The 17,144-nt window shown below is 42.9% G+C and overlaps 1 protein-coding gene across 1 annotated transcript in view; it reads right to left on the reverse strand.

The window, feature by feature from the left end:
• Window positions 1-17,144, reverse strand: part of LOC124606735 (UNC93-like protein) — a 417,842-nt gene that overhangs the window by 303,442 nt on the left and 97,256 nt on the right. Inside the window, exon 3 of the mRNA XM_047138767.1 lies at window positions 16,843-17,127. Within this exon, the coding sequence (XP_046994723.1) occupies window positions 16,843-17,127 (285 nt within the window). The remainder of the gene's footprint in view (window positions 1-16,842; window positions 17,128-17,144) is intronic.

The following is a 17,144-nucleotide window of genomic DNA, read 5'->3' on the forward strand; positions in this document are numbered from 1 at the left end:
GATATGGATAATGGCGTCTTGGTCGCCTTAAAGGCACTCTTGACTCACATCACCTCACCACGTCTAATCTCAAAGGTAACTAACGGTCTTGTGCGTTACAGCGAGTATTTGTATAAAACCTGTTTGGCATCCTCATAGCCGCACTAGTAGCACCTCTGTTACGCAAGTGGTGTGAAATTCAAATCGAGATCATCTTTCGTATGTAGAAACGACTCTATCAACTTTCCTCCTCCTAAAGCGATTTTTTCCTGTCTGTGTATGTTCAGTTGTACCGTTGTTTCCCTCGCGTCAACTGTTATTCATTCAACAGCAACAAGTCAATCAAAGCATTACTCCCTCATGAAACTGTACAGAACAACGCGTCTTCTACACAGCGCAGAAATTTTCACAGTAAGCGGGAACTTTATCACATTCTGAGTGAAGGTTGATAGTGGAATAGTGGAACGAAGTACAAGGGACATGTTATGGGTTAGAATACGTGGAAAAATAAAATGTACCGCTATGTAACTTCCTCTGATTCATCAGGACGCACCGAGCGAGGTGGCGCAGTGGTTAGCACACTGGACTCGCATTCGGGAGGACGACGGTTCAATCCCGTCTCCAGCCATCCCGATTTAGGTTTTCCGTGATTTCCCTAAATCGCTTCAGGCAAATGCCGGGATGGTTCCTTTGAAAGGGCACAGCCGATTTCCTTCCCAATTCTTCCCTAACCCGAGCATGAGCTCCGTCTTTAATGACCTCGTTGTCGAGGGGACGTTAAACACTAACCACCACTACCACCATCAGGACGCAAATTACTAACCAGTGGAACTGGAAAACCACGTTTGGAATACAATATTAAGACAAGAAAATGTGTAAGAGTGGTACCAGTTCTCTATCGCATTATTAGTATAGAAAAAATCACTGAATTTTAATTTACCAGATTATAATTCATCACCTTAGCTTCAATAACTGGAGTTTATGCAATCTTTTTTGTCCTCTAAGTAAGTTTTCTGTTCCATGCCCTGCATGCGTTACAAAGGCACTCTCAATGCTGTATTCTTCATCCGTTCTTTACACACACACACACACACACACACACACACACACACACACACACACACACAAAACAGTAAGTAGTGTTGTAGCGAAACAACTTCCTACTCAAAATATTTCATATTTTTATACAGACACGAAGACATGAGGTGAGTCAGTTGTGGAGAGGAAAGAGGGAAATTAGGGAAGCCATGGGGAGGTTTTGGGAGGTGGGATGCGAGACAGGAGAGTGGAGTGGGGGACGGGGGAGTAAGAGATTGCTGAAAGAATAGACTAGTGGATAGAAACAAGAGACGAGATACTGCTGTAGAATTCTGTGATAGGTTTCATCTCGTCGAGATGGATACAATCTACTAAAACAGAAGCTAATCAGTCTACATAGTCAGATATTTAAAAAAAAATTCTAGAGCGCAAAGTGTGAGCAGGTAATAACAAACTGAAATTGTAACCTAGAGGTACAAGCAGGCGGTCGAAATGAAAAGAATGAAAGAAAAGTGGCTACAGCGACAAATGGAATGGCGAAAGCTTAGAACGAAACTGTCAAATCGGTGTCCCAGTCTATCCGAAGACATATGCGGTTGGAAAGAAAGTTGTGTAACAGACAGGAAGCAGTATGTCGTTCTGAACGGGGTGACTTCAAAAGAAACAAGCGTAAATTCAGGTGTGCCCCAGGGCAGCGTAATAGGTCCTCTGCTTTTTACGATTTACATAAACGATCTGGTTGATGGTATTGACAGCGGCCTTAGACTGTTTGCCGATGAAGCTGTTGTCTACAGGAAAGTGGTATCACACTAAAGTTGTGAACAAATCAATGAGGATTTGCAGAAAATAAATGCGTGGTGTAATCAGTAAGTGTAACCTACTGCGTATAACAAGGTGAAAATCCTCATTAATGTACGAGTACAAAATAAATGCCCAGTCTTTGGATGGGATAACGTCCGTCAAGTATCTGGGTGTGACTATTCGAAATGATCCCAAATGGAATTGCACAAGTAACTTGTAAGGCGAACTCTAGATTGCGGTTTATTGGTAGAATCCTCAAGTGATGCAGTCCTTCAACAAATTAAATAGCTTACAATACGTTAGTTCGTACAGTCTTGGAGTATCGTTTGTCTGTATGGGACCCTTACCAGTTGAGTCTGATTCAATAGATTGAGAAGATCCAAAGGAGAGCGGCAAGATCCGTGACTGGTACATTTCGTCATACCGAGAGCGTTACAGATCTCATAGAAAGTTTGAAGTGGGTGACACTTGCAGATAGACGGCGCGCTAAACAGAAGGGGCTGCTCACTAAATTCCGAAATCCGATGTTCACCGCCGATGTGGAGCATATACACTGCTGGCCACCGTAAATGCAACACCAAGAAAGACAAGAGGTAGCACAACAAAATTTGTTTTGTAGATAACATGTTGACCAAGTATCAAATGATTACGTTTACAGACGTCTGTGACATGTGGTTCCTGCCAGAATCAGTAGCCAGAGTAGCCGCCATTGTTGGAGATCACCGCTGCCACACGTCTCGGCGTTGAGTCAAAGAGACGTTGGATGTGTTCCTGGGGTACAGCAGCCCAAGCAGCTTCCACACGTTGCCAAAGATCATCTGGTGTGGCAGCTGGGATGTAATCTGGGTCACTCGTTGAGCAACCATGGACCACATGTTTTCTATCGGCGAAAGATCCGGAGAGCGAGCCGGCCAGGGAAGCACTTCAATCTGGTTATTGACGAAGAACCTTTGGACAATGCGTGCCACGTGTGGTCGCGCATTATCCTGTTGAAATATGGCTGTGGCCGAGCCCTGAAGGTGATGAAGGACAACTGGCTCCAGCACCTCGGATATGCAGCGCCGGCTATTTAAAGTACCGGCAATGCGTACTAGACGCGTGCGAGAGTAATATCCAATACCGCCCCATACCCTAATACCCGGTGCAAGACCAGTGTGGCGGTGCATAATGCAGCTGTCCAGCATCCTCTCTCCACGGTGTCTCCACACTCGAATCCGACCATCGTGGTGCTGCAGACAGAAGCGTGCCTCGTCAGTAAAGACAACGTCATTCCATTCTGCCGTCCACATCCGTCCGTCATCACACCATTGGCGACGGAGACGTCTGTGGTTCTGCGTCAATGGTAGACGAAGCAATGGACGTCTTGCGGACAGACCACTCTGCTGTAAACGGCGTCGAATGGTACGCGCAGACACTGGATGATGCGTTACAGACGCAATGTGCTGTGCTATGGTTCGGGATGTCACTGAGCGAACCGTCACTGCCACGCGCACAATTTGCCTATCAGCACGTGCAGTGGTGCACCGAGGTGAATGCGATCGACCACGTCGATCCGTCGTACCCTCCTGCATCCAACTGTCACATATCCGCATTACAGTTGTTTGGTTTCGTCCAACACGACTAGCGATTTCTCTGTATGATAATCCACAATCTCGGTAAGCCACTATCCTTCCTCTGTCGAACACGGATACTTGATCAAACGATGTTCGCTGTTGTCTAAGAGGCATAACTGATCGTCTTGTGAAACAACACAAGGTAAACACACATGCCGAACGTACACTCGTCGACATCGCCAAGCCTTAAATGGCGCTATGAGGTGGCGCCACAGGCGCGCGTGATGTGCGTCTGCGCTGAAATTCTAATCAGTTGCATATCTCATCGCTGCAAACCCATGGTGTAAATGTCACTTGATTCGGATGCTTCCTTCAGGGTGTTGCATTTACGGTGGCCAGCAGTGTATTATAACCACCAACTTTCAAATCGTCCAATGATCACCATTCAAAGATAATAGAAATAAGAGCTCGTATTGAGGCGTTCAGACAGTCGTTTTTCCCTCGCTCGATCCGCGAGTGGTACGGAAGGACTGTGTAGGGGACGGGGGGGGGGGGGGGGGGGTCGGGGTATACTACTTTGGTGCGAATTGTGACATCCGCCACGCACCGCTTGGTGGCTAGCGGAGTATATATGTAGATGTATCCTTTTGATTTCTTGCTTCTCATTTTATATTCTATTTATAAACGCTTCGAGTATAAAAAAATGTTCTTCATAGAGAAAATACTAAAATATGATATCATTAAAAAGCGAAAGTATTATCCAATCATTTCACCAATGACTTCAATAAGACTACTGGGAACATAACGATCGTTACTGAAATGTACAAGAAATAAGCAGTCTTCATCGCAAAATTATTTTAATGTAACTGGATTCAGTCTTGACGACCCGTATCAAACCATTTCATGTCTCCTTAGGTGGTATGCAGAGGCTCCAAGTGGGGCACGAACTTGGTGTCAAGAGATAAGGTCGCGAATGTTCGAACATTTAAAAATATATTTGTGTACACAAGAGTGATTATTTCTTAAACATTTATGTCAAGTTCATGAAATGTGCTTTCACACTCACAATAGGCGGATTTTGGATTCTTTTATGTCTTTTGTAGCCTTGTTTTCGTTGGTCATGGTTCCAGCTGTTTGGTGTGAGTGTACATTTTTAAAGAATGTACCAAAAAATATAAAGAAATTCGCAAAAACATTTTCATACTTTACAAGGTTTCAGGAATTTAATGATTGTAATTAAGTGCACAGGAACGAACAAACATATAAATAATAATGGTTTTAAGCGGGTGCATATAAAACAGATTTCCTTAAGACAGTGGGAAAAAAGTAGAATAAACAGTTCGTTGCAATCACTTTAACACTTTACACTAATTTCGCTTAGGCTTTTATTTTTTCTGATGACAAAACTGTGCTGATAACAAGGTCAGAGCAGGATAGAGTAAATTGTCTGCATACTGTCAGATCAGAAATGGAACATTGTGTACCTATGGCTATAAAACAACCACCAATCAAGGGCGAGCAAACAGAGGTGTATATATTTAAATTAAATTGACCCAGCTAACAGCGCTCACGGCAAATAATGCAACTACTAATTATATTGGCTGAAAAGAATGGTTTAAACTGAACAGTCTAAGTAAGGCACGCTAAATTTCTGTAAATATACGGCTGGTTATGAAAGATGTTCACTGGTTAACACTTGACTAACAAACTAACTCCGCTTTAAGAACCGCATTTCTATTAATTCTTCAACGTATAACATGTATAGCAGAAACAGAAAATTGGTTATTTTACAGTGACAGTATTATTAATAATGAAATGTAAAGCCACAAACAGAGGTGTATATATTTAAATTAAATTGACCCAGCTAACAGCGCTCACGGCAAATAATGCAACTACTAATTATATTGGCTGAAAAGAATGGTTTAAACTGAACAGTCTAAGTAAGGCACGCTAAATTTCTGTAAATATACGGCTGGTTATGAAAGATGTTCACTGGTTAACACTTGACTAACAAACTAACTCCGCTTTAAGAACCGCATTTCTATTAATTCTTCAACGTATAACATGTATAGCAGAAACATAAAATTGGTTATTTTACAGTGACAGTATTATTAATAATGAAATGTAAAGTCAAACGTTTTTGGTAAAGTACAAAGACCTTGGGTGAACTATTATTTTAACAAGTCCAGTAAATAAGAAAGTGTTAACTAAGCCAACAGTGAATGGGAAAACACTGATTAAATTTTAAACATTCTTTTTTCTTCTCTTTACGTCTATTACAGCAAATACTCGAAATCACTCCCAGAAACATCGGTACAAAGTTTTCACTTTCCAAACAAATGCATCCTCTCGGAAAACACAAGAGAAGTTTGGTCGGACAAGACACACCCACAGACGATCGAATACCAAATAGACTTGCACGAGTTCATTGGCAACAGACTGCCATATTAAGGCCATAGACCCACAACGGTGCATTCCGACCAAAGGTTATTTGGAAAATTTTCTTCGATTCAACGTCCCGTCTGACCATACTGTGTACATGCTGTACATAATACATATATAAATTTCAAGTCAGTTCACTCAGTGACAGAAAGAAGGAAAACAAGTTGAGTGATACAGTTATTACTAAACATCAGACCTTTTATCGTATTCACTCCGGTAGCATGTAGGGGTAGATAAATGAAACTAGAAAATAAGAGAAATGAAGCGTTTGATATGTGGTGTTATACACGCCGAAAATTAACTGGAGTGATAAAGTAAGAAATGAGGAAGTCCACTGTAGAATCAGCGAGGAATCACTGACTAAAAGATGATACGGCATTTGAAACATCAGGAAATAGCTTCCATCGTACTAGAGGGAGATATAAAGGATAACAAAAGCCTAGGGAGACAGAAGCTATCATAAATCCGCCAAATAGTTTAGGACATTGGATCTGAGTGTTGGTATGAAACGAAGATTTTGACACAGGAAAAGAATTCGTGGCGAGACGCATGAAACGAGCAAAAGATGGATGAACCGCTCCACCACTGACCCTCATCCTGCCAAAGGATTTCCAACAAATGAAAAATCGAACCTTGAAAACTACTTTTCAGTGGGTACAAAGGAAAAATCGTTTGTCTGAGGGATACAAAGAAAATCGAATAATTGTTGAAATTTGTGACTACACTCAGGAGTAGATGACCAAGACAGAGTAGGAAAAGTAACCATTAAAGATTGAGGAACTCACACCAATTATATCATAATTTACCCATCGACACAGTAGGCGACACTGGTAGTAACCAATGGCTTTAAAAAATTCTTTACACTAAATATTTCTATCCAAGTAATGTGTGCAACATTTAGTATCACACTTCATGAAAAATCTTCATTTCCAAGCCGCGTCATTTCGATTAATATACTGGGGCATTTGGCAGCGGTCTTCGCCGTTGTCTTCGTCTACATGATTACTGCCCAATTCACAGTTAAGTGCCTGGCAGAGGGTTCATCAAACCACTTTCAAGCTGTTTCACTGCCGTTCCACTCTCGAACGGCACTAGGGGAAAAACGAACACTTAAATCTTTCTGTGCGAGCTCTGACTTCTCTTATTTTATTGTGATGAGTGTTTCTCCCTATGAAAGTAGGCGTCAACAAAATATTTTCATAATCGGAGGAGAAAGTACGTGACTGAAATTTCATGAGAAGATCCTATCACAAAGAAAAAGCCTTTGTTTTAATTATTACCAGCCTAAGTCACGTATCATGTCCGTGACACACACGCCACTATTTCGCCCTTCTTTGAACTTTTCCGATTTTCTCCGTCAGTCCCGTCTGATGCAAATCCCACACCGCACAGCAACACTCCAGCAGAGGGCAGACAACTGTAGTGTAAGCAGTCTGTTCAGTAGACTTGATGCACTTTCTAGTTGTTCTACCAACAAATCACAGTCTTTGGTTAGCCTTCCGCACAACATTATCTGTATTCTTGTTCCAATTTAAGTCATTCTTAACTGTAATCTCTAAGTATTTAGTTGAATTTACAACTTTTAGATTTGTGTGAATTATTGTGAAACACAAATCTTGCGGATTTCTTTTAGTATTCATGTCGATGACTTCACACTTTACGTTATACAGGGTGAACATCAATAAAACCGACAAACTGTAGGGTCGGATTACTGACTGGAAATGGAGGAAAGCTCTGGGTTAATCACACAGTCCGTGACATACAGGCAACATACGGCACGTGGTTGGAGGAACTTTTGTTCGTCAGCGCCATCTACCATGGCAACGATGCATTTCCGGACAAATGTTCACAGAACTTAGTGATTAAAATTCTTCTGGGTATTATGCCGCGTCATTGCTAAAAACTAACAACTGTAATAAACTAAATCCGATGGGTCGGCCGAATTGCAACGGCCTTCCTCAGGGTACAAGTTCACAGAACATATTTGCCTCCATTTCAAGTCAGGAATTCGTATCTGCAGTTTATCGGTTTCATTAACTTTCACTCTGTATAGAGTCAATTAACACTTCGCGCACCATTCCCTTGTTCGGTGACTTAAGCTGCTCCGCTGCACCGACGATATCTTCTAGGTTGCTCATGTTGGCAGTTGCTCTAGATTCGTCTTAATTTCGTTCATCATATTAGATGTTTCAGGAAAGCATGCAACTGTGCCATTTATGACAAATAATGATAACTACATCAGTTACTTACTTTTTACGCTAAGCATAATGCGTTTCGGGAATTTATTCTAGAGGCACTGTCATCAATGGCTCACAGTGGAGGTATACTTTACATATGATCAGACTCTCTTAGGCTTTTCTGCCAGATTTCGATACAGTCTCGTTGTGGAAACTGTTAAAAGCATGTCGCACCGAAGTTCGCGCAAAATTTCGAAAATTTCGAGCTTCGGTAAAACTTCGCGAATCCTGGTGATTTTGCGTTCTTATAAATTTGGCATACTTTTTTCGTTGTTACCGCGGCAGTGTTCTGACCCGCTTTGTGTACTATGGGTATCAGTACCATCTCTTATTAATTTATTTGGTATATGTCTCTCAATTGCCATGGATGCTATTTCTTCTTGCCATCAGAATTAAAACTACTGTCAGCCTGTAATTTTACTTATGATAAGGTTGGTGGAGACAGCTGTCGAATGCCGCAGAATTTTAATCAAATGACACCAACTGAAACTCGAGATTTTATTCAGGAATGTACCCGCACAAAATTTAATGAAAAACGTCATTTCCACCAGGCTGGTATTCTAACAGGCATACTTATGGAGTGGGTGATGATTTGATGAAGAGACGAAATTGGAGTCGATATGGAAGGCGTGGGATATCCAGTATTAGAGTCTTCGGAACACTTGCAATCAAATAAAGTGGAACGGATGGATACCGTTTTTCGGTATTCCTGTGATTACTGGAGTAAGTGGAAATTAAACTGTTATTTAAACTGGAGTGTGAACATATCAAAGTGGAGACTTACGGAAAAATATCATATACATATTCTCAAAGACAGCAAGAACAATAATAGCGAAAACTTTCGTACAATCAGCTCAACAGCTCATTCGTCAAAGCTGGTAACAAGAATAGTAAATAAAAAAATCGTAAAAAGTTAGGTATCCACTAGCAGAAGGCACGTTTGACTTTAGCAAAGGAATAGGCACTAGAGAGGACAAGTTACTCTCTCACCTATTTTTCGCACATGGAAAATTATTAAAGACTATTACAACCTGAGGCACCTTGAGCGAGATTCCAGAAAGTTAACGGCCTGAGCAGGCATTGATGGTGCCTGGTAGGGTGCTAAAAGTTTCTACATCTACATACATACCCGGCAAGCCACCTGACGGTGTGTGGCGAAGGGTACTTTGAGTACCTTTGTCGGTTCTCCCTTCTATTCCAGTCTGATATTGTTCGTGGAAAGAAAGATTGTCGGTATGCCTCTGTGTGCTCTCTAATCTCTCTGATTTTATCCTCATGGACTCTTTGCGAGATACACGTAGGAGGGAGCAATATACTGATTGACTCCTCGGTGAAGGTGTGTTCTCGAAACTTCAATAAAAGCCCGTACCGAGCTACTGAGCGTCTCTCCTGCAGAGTCTTCCACTGGAGTTTATCTATCATCTCCATAACGCTTACGCAATTACAAAATGATCCTGTAACGAAGCGCGCTGCTCTCCGTTGGATCTTCTCTATATCTTCTATCAATTCTATCTGGTACGGATCCCACACCGATGAGCAGTATTCAGGCATTGGGCGAATAAGTGTACTGTAACATACTTCCTTTGTTTTCGGACTGCCTTTCCTTAGGATTCTTGCAATGAATCTCAGTCTGGCATCTGCTTTACTGACGATTAATTTTATATCGTCATTCCATTTTAAATCACTCCTAACGCCTACTCCCAGATAATTTATGGAATTAACTGCTTCCAGTTGCTGACCTGCTATAATAAGGCTAAATAATAAAGGATCTTTCCTTCTGTGTATTCACAGCACATGACACTTGTCTACATTGAGATTCAATTGCCATTCCCTGCACTATGCGTCAATTCGTTGCAGATCCTCCTGCATTTTAGTACAATTTTCTGTTGTTACAACCTCTCTATTATATACTACAGCATCATCCGCAAAATGCTTGAGTGAGCATCCAATGTTATTCACAAAGTTATTTATGTATATTGTGAATAGCAACGGTCCTACGACACTCCCTTCCGAAGACTTCTCTCCATTGAGAATGACGTGCTGCTTTCTGTTATCTAGGAATGAGGTATTTTTATGATTCTTAGCTCGTAGAAACGGCTTGTTGGGAGTTGAAAGCAACCGGTGACGAGTCCATTCCTCAGTAAATCTTGCCGGACAGGTCCACAGCCATGCAGGGCACACAGGGCAGCCCCTCATCGAGACAGGGCTTTATCAGAAAAATGCCGTGATACATGCCGCGGCGCCAGCAGAAGCCTGGGTAGGGGTGGCGGTCTAAAGAAACGCTTCTACACTGTGGAGTCGTAAACCGGGCATTGTGTGCAGAGCCACGCGTAATAAAAATTCACATGTTTTCGTGTTCGCCGATAGTGCAAGTAGGCCAGTGAGCCACCTCCTTCACCCACCTCTGTTGTATAAGAATCTGACAAACGTTTAGAGATAGAATCTTTATTACGCCTCATAGCTACGACTAACAAGCTCCAAGGCGCTGGCTATTTAGATAAAGATTTTTGAGACTGTTCGCTTGTTGTCGTGGGAAGCGACACGACTTCGGAGAAAATCATCTCTCCCCCCCTTTGCGAAAACTTAAAAAAGTCAGTACTTGGCTGTTTCTTTTTTTTTCAGAGATGCAGGTTTCTTAACTCTTGCCCTGGTTCGACGTGAGTTTGTGCTGTCGTGTGGGAGGGGAGATTTAGCGCCTCTAGAGCCTTGTGGTTGACTCAATTCGGGGCGAAGGTGGTGCCGTTTGTGCACTTTGCGGGAAAGCGGAATTTTTTCTGGATAGGTGCAAAGCACTGGGGTGCAGGACTTTGGTCTGGTAAGGGACTTCTGGTCGAAGCTCTGGCATGTGTGGTTGGTATTTGGGACTTGTCCTTAAACTGACTTCACATGCAAGTAGTTTAGACTGGGGAGCCTGTGGTGAAGTTCTTACTGTTCCGACAGTTTGACCTCAAACGTCCCTGACTACTCGTTTGCCGAGAGAACACTTATTCGTTTTTGGTTTACCAGTCTTGACGTTTGGTATCCTTGTGCGCTCTGTCGTATAGTGAGCCAAATTGGTCCTTGGTACGACCAGCGAACGGGTGTGACACACTGAAATCTACGATGATTTCAGGGCTCTGGCAGAGAGGAAATTGCGACCCGTCTGCCTGATCGCTAGACCGTGAGATTTTTGTATTTATTTCGTGACCGCGATCGATTCACAGGTGCTGCAAGTGAAGTTGCCGCACGAAGTAAACGGGGTAACATACTGCCGCTCCGACATTGTCAGGGTGTACAGATCTCAATCGCCACTTGCTCTCAGCTGCACCTATGTAGAGAAACTTAAGTGGATTTGATCAATCAAAGTGTGCTCAGCGTCAAGTCAATTCAGCTTGCATTATCAACATTTTTAGGGCCTCGTACTTGACTCACTCATCACCTAGTTAAACTGTCTTTCCATCAGGATCCACCCAGAGGAGTATTAAATAATCTGTGGGTTGTTTAGGAAATTCAATCTATAGCTTGTTTAGCATAATTTATGTTCTGTTTGGTAAAATAAATGTTGTTAGCACATTAAATTTTGCCAACATTCTCAATAAATTAAATAGTCCAAACAAGTTAACTTTCATTCAGGATAGCAATGTCATCAGCGAATCGTATCATTGATATCCTTTCACCATGTATTTTAATTCCACTCCTGAACCTTTCTTTTATTTCCATCATTTCTTCCTCGATGTACAGATTGAAGAGTAGGGGCGAAAGGTTACAGCCTTGTCTTACACCCTTCTTAATACGAACACTTCGTTCTTGATCGTCCACTCTTATTATTCCCTCTTGGTTGTTGTACATATTGTATATGACCCGTCCCTCCCTACAGCTTACCCCTACTATTTTCAGAATCTCGAACAGCTTGCACCATTTTATATTGTCGAACGCTTTTTCCAGGTCGACAAATCCTATGAAAGTGTCTTGATTTCTCTTTAGCCTTGCTTCCATTATTAGCCGTAACGTCAGAATTGCCTCTCTCGTCCCTTTACTTTTCCTAAAGCCAAACTGATCGTCACCTAGAGCATTCTCAATTTTCTTTTCCATTCTTCTGTATATTATTCTTGTAAGCAGCTTCGATGCATGAGCTGTTAAGCTGATTGTGCGATAATTCTCGCACTTGTCAGCTCTTGCCGTCTTCGGAATTGTATGGATGATGCTTTTCCGAAAGTCAGATGGTATATCGCCAGTCTCATATATTCTACACACCAATGTGAATAGTCGTTTTGTTGCCACTTCCCCCAATGATTTTAGAAATTCTGATGGAATTTTATCTATCCCTTCTGCCTTATTTGACCGTAAGTCCTCCAAAGCTCTTTTAAATTCCGATACTAATACTGGATCCCCTATCTCTTCTAAATCGACTCCTGCTTCTTCTTCTATCACATCAGACAAATCTTCAGCCTCATTGAGGCTTTCAATGTATTCTTTCCACCTATCTACTCTCTCCTCTGCATTTAACAGTGGAATTCCCGTTACACTCTTAATGTTACCACCGTTACTTTTAATGTCACCAAAGGTTGTTTTGACTTTGCTGTATGCTGAGTCTGTCCTTCCGACAATCATATCTTTTTCGACGTCTTCACATTTTTCCTGCAGCCATTTCGTCTTAGCTTCCCTGCACTTCCTATTTATTTCATTTCTCAGCGACTTGTATTTCTGTATTCCTGATTTTCCCGGAACTTGTTTGTACTTCCTCCTTTCATCAATCAACTGAAGTATTTCGTTTGTTACCCATGGTTTCCTCGCAGCTACCTCCTTTGTACCTATGTTTTCCTTCCCAACTTCTGTGATGGCCCTTTTTAGATATGTCCATTCCTCTTCAACTGTACTGCCTACTGCGCTATTCCTTATTGCTGTATCTATAGCGTTAGAGAACTTCAAACGTATCTCGTCATTCCTTAGTACTTCCGTATCCCACTTCTTTGCATATTGATTCTTCCTGACTAATGTCTTGAACTTCAGCCTACTCTTCATCACTACTATATTGTGATCTGAGTCTATATCTGCTCCTGGGTACGCCTTACAATCCAGTATCTGATTTCGGAATCTCTGTCTGACCATGATCTATTCTAATTGAAATCTTCCCGTATCTCCCGGCCTTTTCCAAGTATACCTCCTCTACTTGTGATTCCTGAACAGGGTATTCGCTATTTCTTGCTGAAACTTGTTACAGAACTCAAGTAGTCTTTCTCCTCTTTCATTCCTTGTCCAAAGCCCATATTCTCTTGTAACCTTTTCTTCTACTCCTTCCCCTACAACTGCATTCCAGTCGCCCATGACTATTAGATTTTCGTCCCCCTTTACGTACTGCATTACCCTTTCAATATCTTCATACACTTTCTCTATCTGTTCATCTTCAGCTTGCGACGTCGGCATGTATACCTGAACTATCGTTGTCGGTGTTGGTCTGCTGTCGATTCTGATTAGAACAACCTGGCCACTGAACTGTTCACAGTAACACACCCTCTGCCCTACCTTCCTATTTATAACGAATCCTACACCTGTTATACCATTTTCTGCTGCTGTTGATATTACCCGATACTCATCTGACCAGAAATCCTTGTCTTCTTTCCACTTCACTTCACTGACCCCTACTATATCTAATTTGAGCCTTTGCATTTCCCTTTTCAGATTTTCTAGTTTCCCTACCACGTTCAAGCTTCTGACATTCCACGCCCCGACTCGTAGAACGTTATCCTTTCGTTGATTACTCAATCTTTTTCTCATGGTAACCTCCCCCTTGGCAGTCCCCTCCCGGAGATCCGAATGGGGGACTATTCCGGAAACTTTTGCCAATGAAGAGATCATCAAGACACTTCTTCAAATACAGGCCACATGTCCTGTGGATACACGTTACGTGTCTTTAATGCAGTGGTTTCCATTGCCATCTGCATCCTCATGTCGTTGATCATTGCTGATTCTTCCGATTTAAGGTGCAATTTCCCACCCCTAGGACAAGAGAGTGCCCTGAACCTCTATCCGCTCCTCCGCCCTCTTTGACAAGGCCGTTGGCAGAATGAGGCTGACTTCTTATGCCAGAAGTCTTCGGCCGCCAATGCTGATTATTTATCAAAATTTAGGCAGTGACGGGGTTCGAACCAGGGACCGAAGACGTTTTGATTATGAATCTAAGACGCTACCTCTAGACCACCATTATATGGAAGTAAACACGGACTGTGCAAAACCGGAACACAGCAGAATCGCAGTGTTTGAGATGTGGTGCTATAAAAAGATGTAGGAAATTACCTGGAATAATAAGGAAGGAAAGGGTTCCCACGGAATCGACGAAGAAAGGAACATATCAAAACACCAACAATGGATGGGACAGAAGTTAGGACATTTGTTAAGACGTTACGGAATAAATTCCATAGTACTAGAGGGAACTCTAGGGGGTAAAAACTTCGGTGCATATCACATAACATGTTGTTGCGTATGAAATTTAGCTAACATACAGAATTTTTCTTCAGACTCGAGTAGAGGTATCTATCTGTCACCAATCTCGAGATAACTGATTTGATGTAGCACACTGGTTTGTGATCGCACCGTGCCAGCAATAAAACCAGATGAAATGTGCACAACATTTCTCATATTTGATAAACGGTTTCATCTATCGAAATGAGATTTTGGCAAATGATAGCACGCAAAGAGGAGAGTATTTTAGCATACCAGTATCATATAAAACTTCATTATTTTCCGTGTTACTCAATAAATACAGACTATTTCGGTGAAAGAATGTAATTTTTGAGGGCCATCGATAGCTGGTCAAAGGAGAGATGCTATGGGATTTGGAACAACATATTTTAAGACATTACACCTTTTTTTTACCAAGGATCTGCTTTTCCATAAGTTACTGACTTTAGTTTTCCACAATTCCTCACTATGTCAACTTAATACAACATGGTTTTGGAATTCTGTCGCAACTGTGTCTGCACAACATATTAGTGAGGTGAGGCACTGTAAACTCCGTTGTGTTTTGGCAAAAGTAGCAAATTTTGACATGGCAAAGAAATATGTAGGTATTACTCAAAATTCGCCACTTGTGGCGCTTCTCTGAAAGTTACGAATGGTTAAAAGGCCAGGCGAAAATAAATCACAGCATTTTCGGCGGAATTCTTTTTAGATACTAACGACGGCAGAGGTGATAGGAGATATTTTTGAATGGTCACCATGCAAATGTGGGAGTGGAGGGGACCCACGTAATACACTACTGGCCATTAAAATTGCTACACGACGAAGATGACGTGCTACAGGCGCGAAATTTAACCGACAGAAAGAAGATGCTGTGATATGCAAATGATTAGCTTTTCAGACCATTCACACAAGGTTGGAGCCGGTAGTGACACATACAACGTGCTGACATGAGGAAAGTTTCCTACCGATTTCTCATACACAAACAGCAGTTGACCGGCGTTGCCTGGTGAAACGTTGTAGTGATGCCTCGTGTAAGGATGAGAAACGCGTACCTTCACGTTTCCGACTTTGATAAAGGTCGGATCGTAGCCTATCGCGATTGCAGTTTATAGTATAGCGATATTGCTGCTCACGTTGGTCTAGATCCAATGACTGTAAGCAGAATATGGATTCGGTGGGTTCAGGAGGGTAATACGGAACGCCGTGCTGGATCCCAACGGCCTCGTATCACTAGCAGTCGAGATGACAGGCATCTTATCCGCATGGCTGTAACGGATCGTGCAGCCACGTCTCGATCCCTGAGTCAACAGATGGGGACGTTTGCAAGACAACAACCATCTGCACGAACAGTTCGAAGACGTTTCTAGCAGTATGGACTATCAGCCCGAAGACCATGGCTACGGTTACCCTTGACGCTGCATCACAGACAGGAGCGCCTGTGTCAACGACGAACCTGGGTGCACGAATGGCAAAACGTCATTTTTTCCGATGATTCCAGGTTCTGTTTACATCACCATGATTGTCGCATCCGTGATTGGCGACATCTCGGTGAACGCACATTGGAAGTATGTATTCGTCATCGCCATACTGGCGTATCACCCGGCGTGATGGTATGGGGTGCCATTGGTTACACGTCTCGGTCACCTCTTGTTCGCATTGACGGCACTTTGAACAGTGGACGTTAAATTTGAGATGTGTTACGACCCGTGGCTCTACCCTTCATTCAATCCCAGCGAAATCCTACAGTTCAGCAGGATAATGCACGACCACATGCTGCAGGTCCTATACGGGCCTTTCTGGATACAGAAAATGTTTGACTGCTGCCCTGGCCACCACATTCTCCAGATCTCTCACCAACTGAAAAAGTCTGGTCAATGGTGGCCGAGAAACTGGCTCGTAACAATACGCTAGTCACTACTCTTGATGAACTATGGTATCGTGTTGAAGTTACATGGGCAGCTGTACCTGTACACGCCATCCAAGCTCTATTTGACTCAATGCCCAGGCGCATCAAGGTAGTTATTACGGCCAGAGGTGGTTGTTCTGATTTCTCAGGATCAATGCACCCAAATTGCGTGAAAATGTAATCACATGTCAGTTCTAGTATAATATACTTGTTCAATGAATACCCGTTTATAACCTGCATTTCTTCTTGGTGTAGCAATTTTGATGGCCAGTATTGTATTTACAAAAAATGTGAGTGTAGGATTCAGTTTAGAACGGCACTTCCCCACCGGCGCTGGGCATTTCCCCCACAGCGCTAGGAGCGATCCCCCATCACTGCCGCTCTCCCCACGCTTCCCCAGCCGACTGCGGATCTAGCGCCCACAGAATCTAGCGCGGCCTATACTTACTGTATGGCCGTGACCGAGAGGAAGACGGTGGAGAAGACGAGCGCCGCGTAGACGGCGGCGAGCGACACGGTGCCCAGGCCGTCCGCCTTGTTGATGGAGCTCTGCAGGTTGGTGGCGCCCACGAAGGCGGTGAAGTGCATCATGTAGGCCGCGCTCAACGCCACCAGGTTGCGCAGCACCCGCCGGCGGTCGGCGGCACTCAGCGGCTCCGATTTGGCGCCGCAGTCGCCCGTCAGCGAGGGCTTCTTCGACGCCTGGTCTTGTGCGTGGTTGTTTGATAGAAGGCTGGAAACGTAAGAGGC

Source organism: Schistocerca americana, chromosome 3 (assembly GCF_021461395.2).
Source record: "Schistocerca americana isolate TAMUIC-IGC-003095 chromosome 3, iqSchAmer2.1, whole genome shotgun sequence".
Taxonomy (NCBI): domain Eukaryota; kingdom Metazoa; phylum Arthropoda; class Insecta; order Orthoptera; family Acrididae; genus Schistocerca; species Schistocerca americana.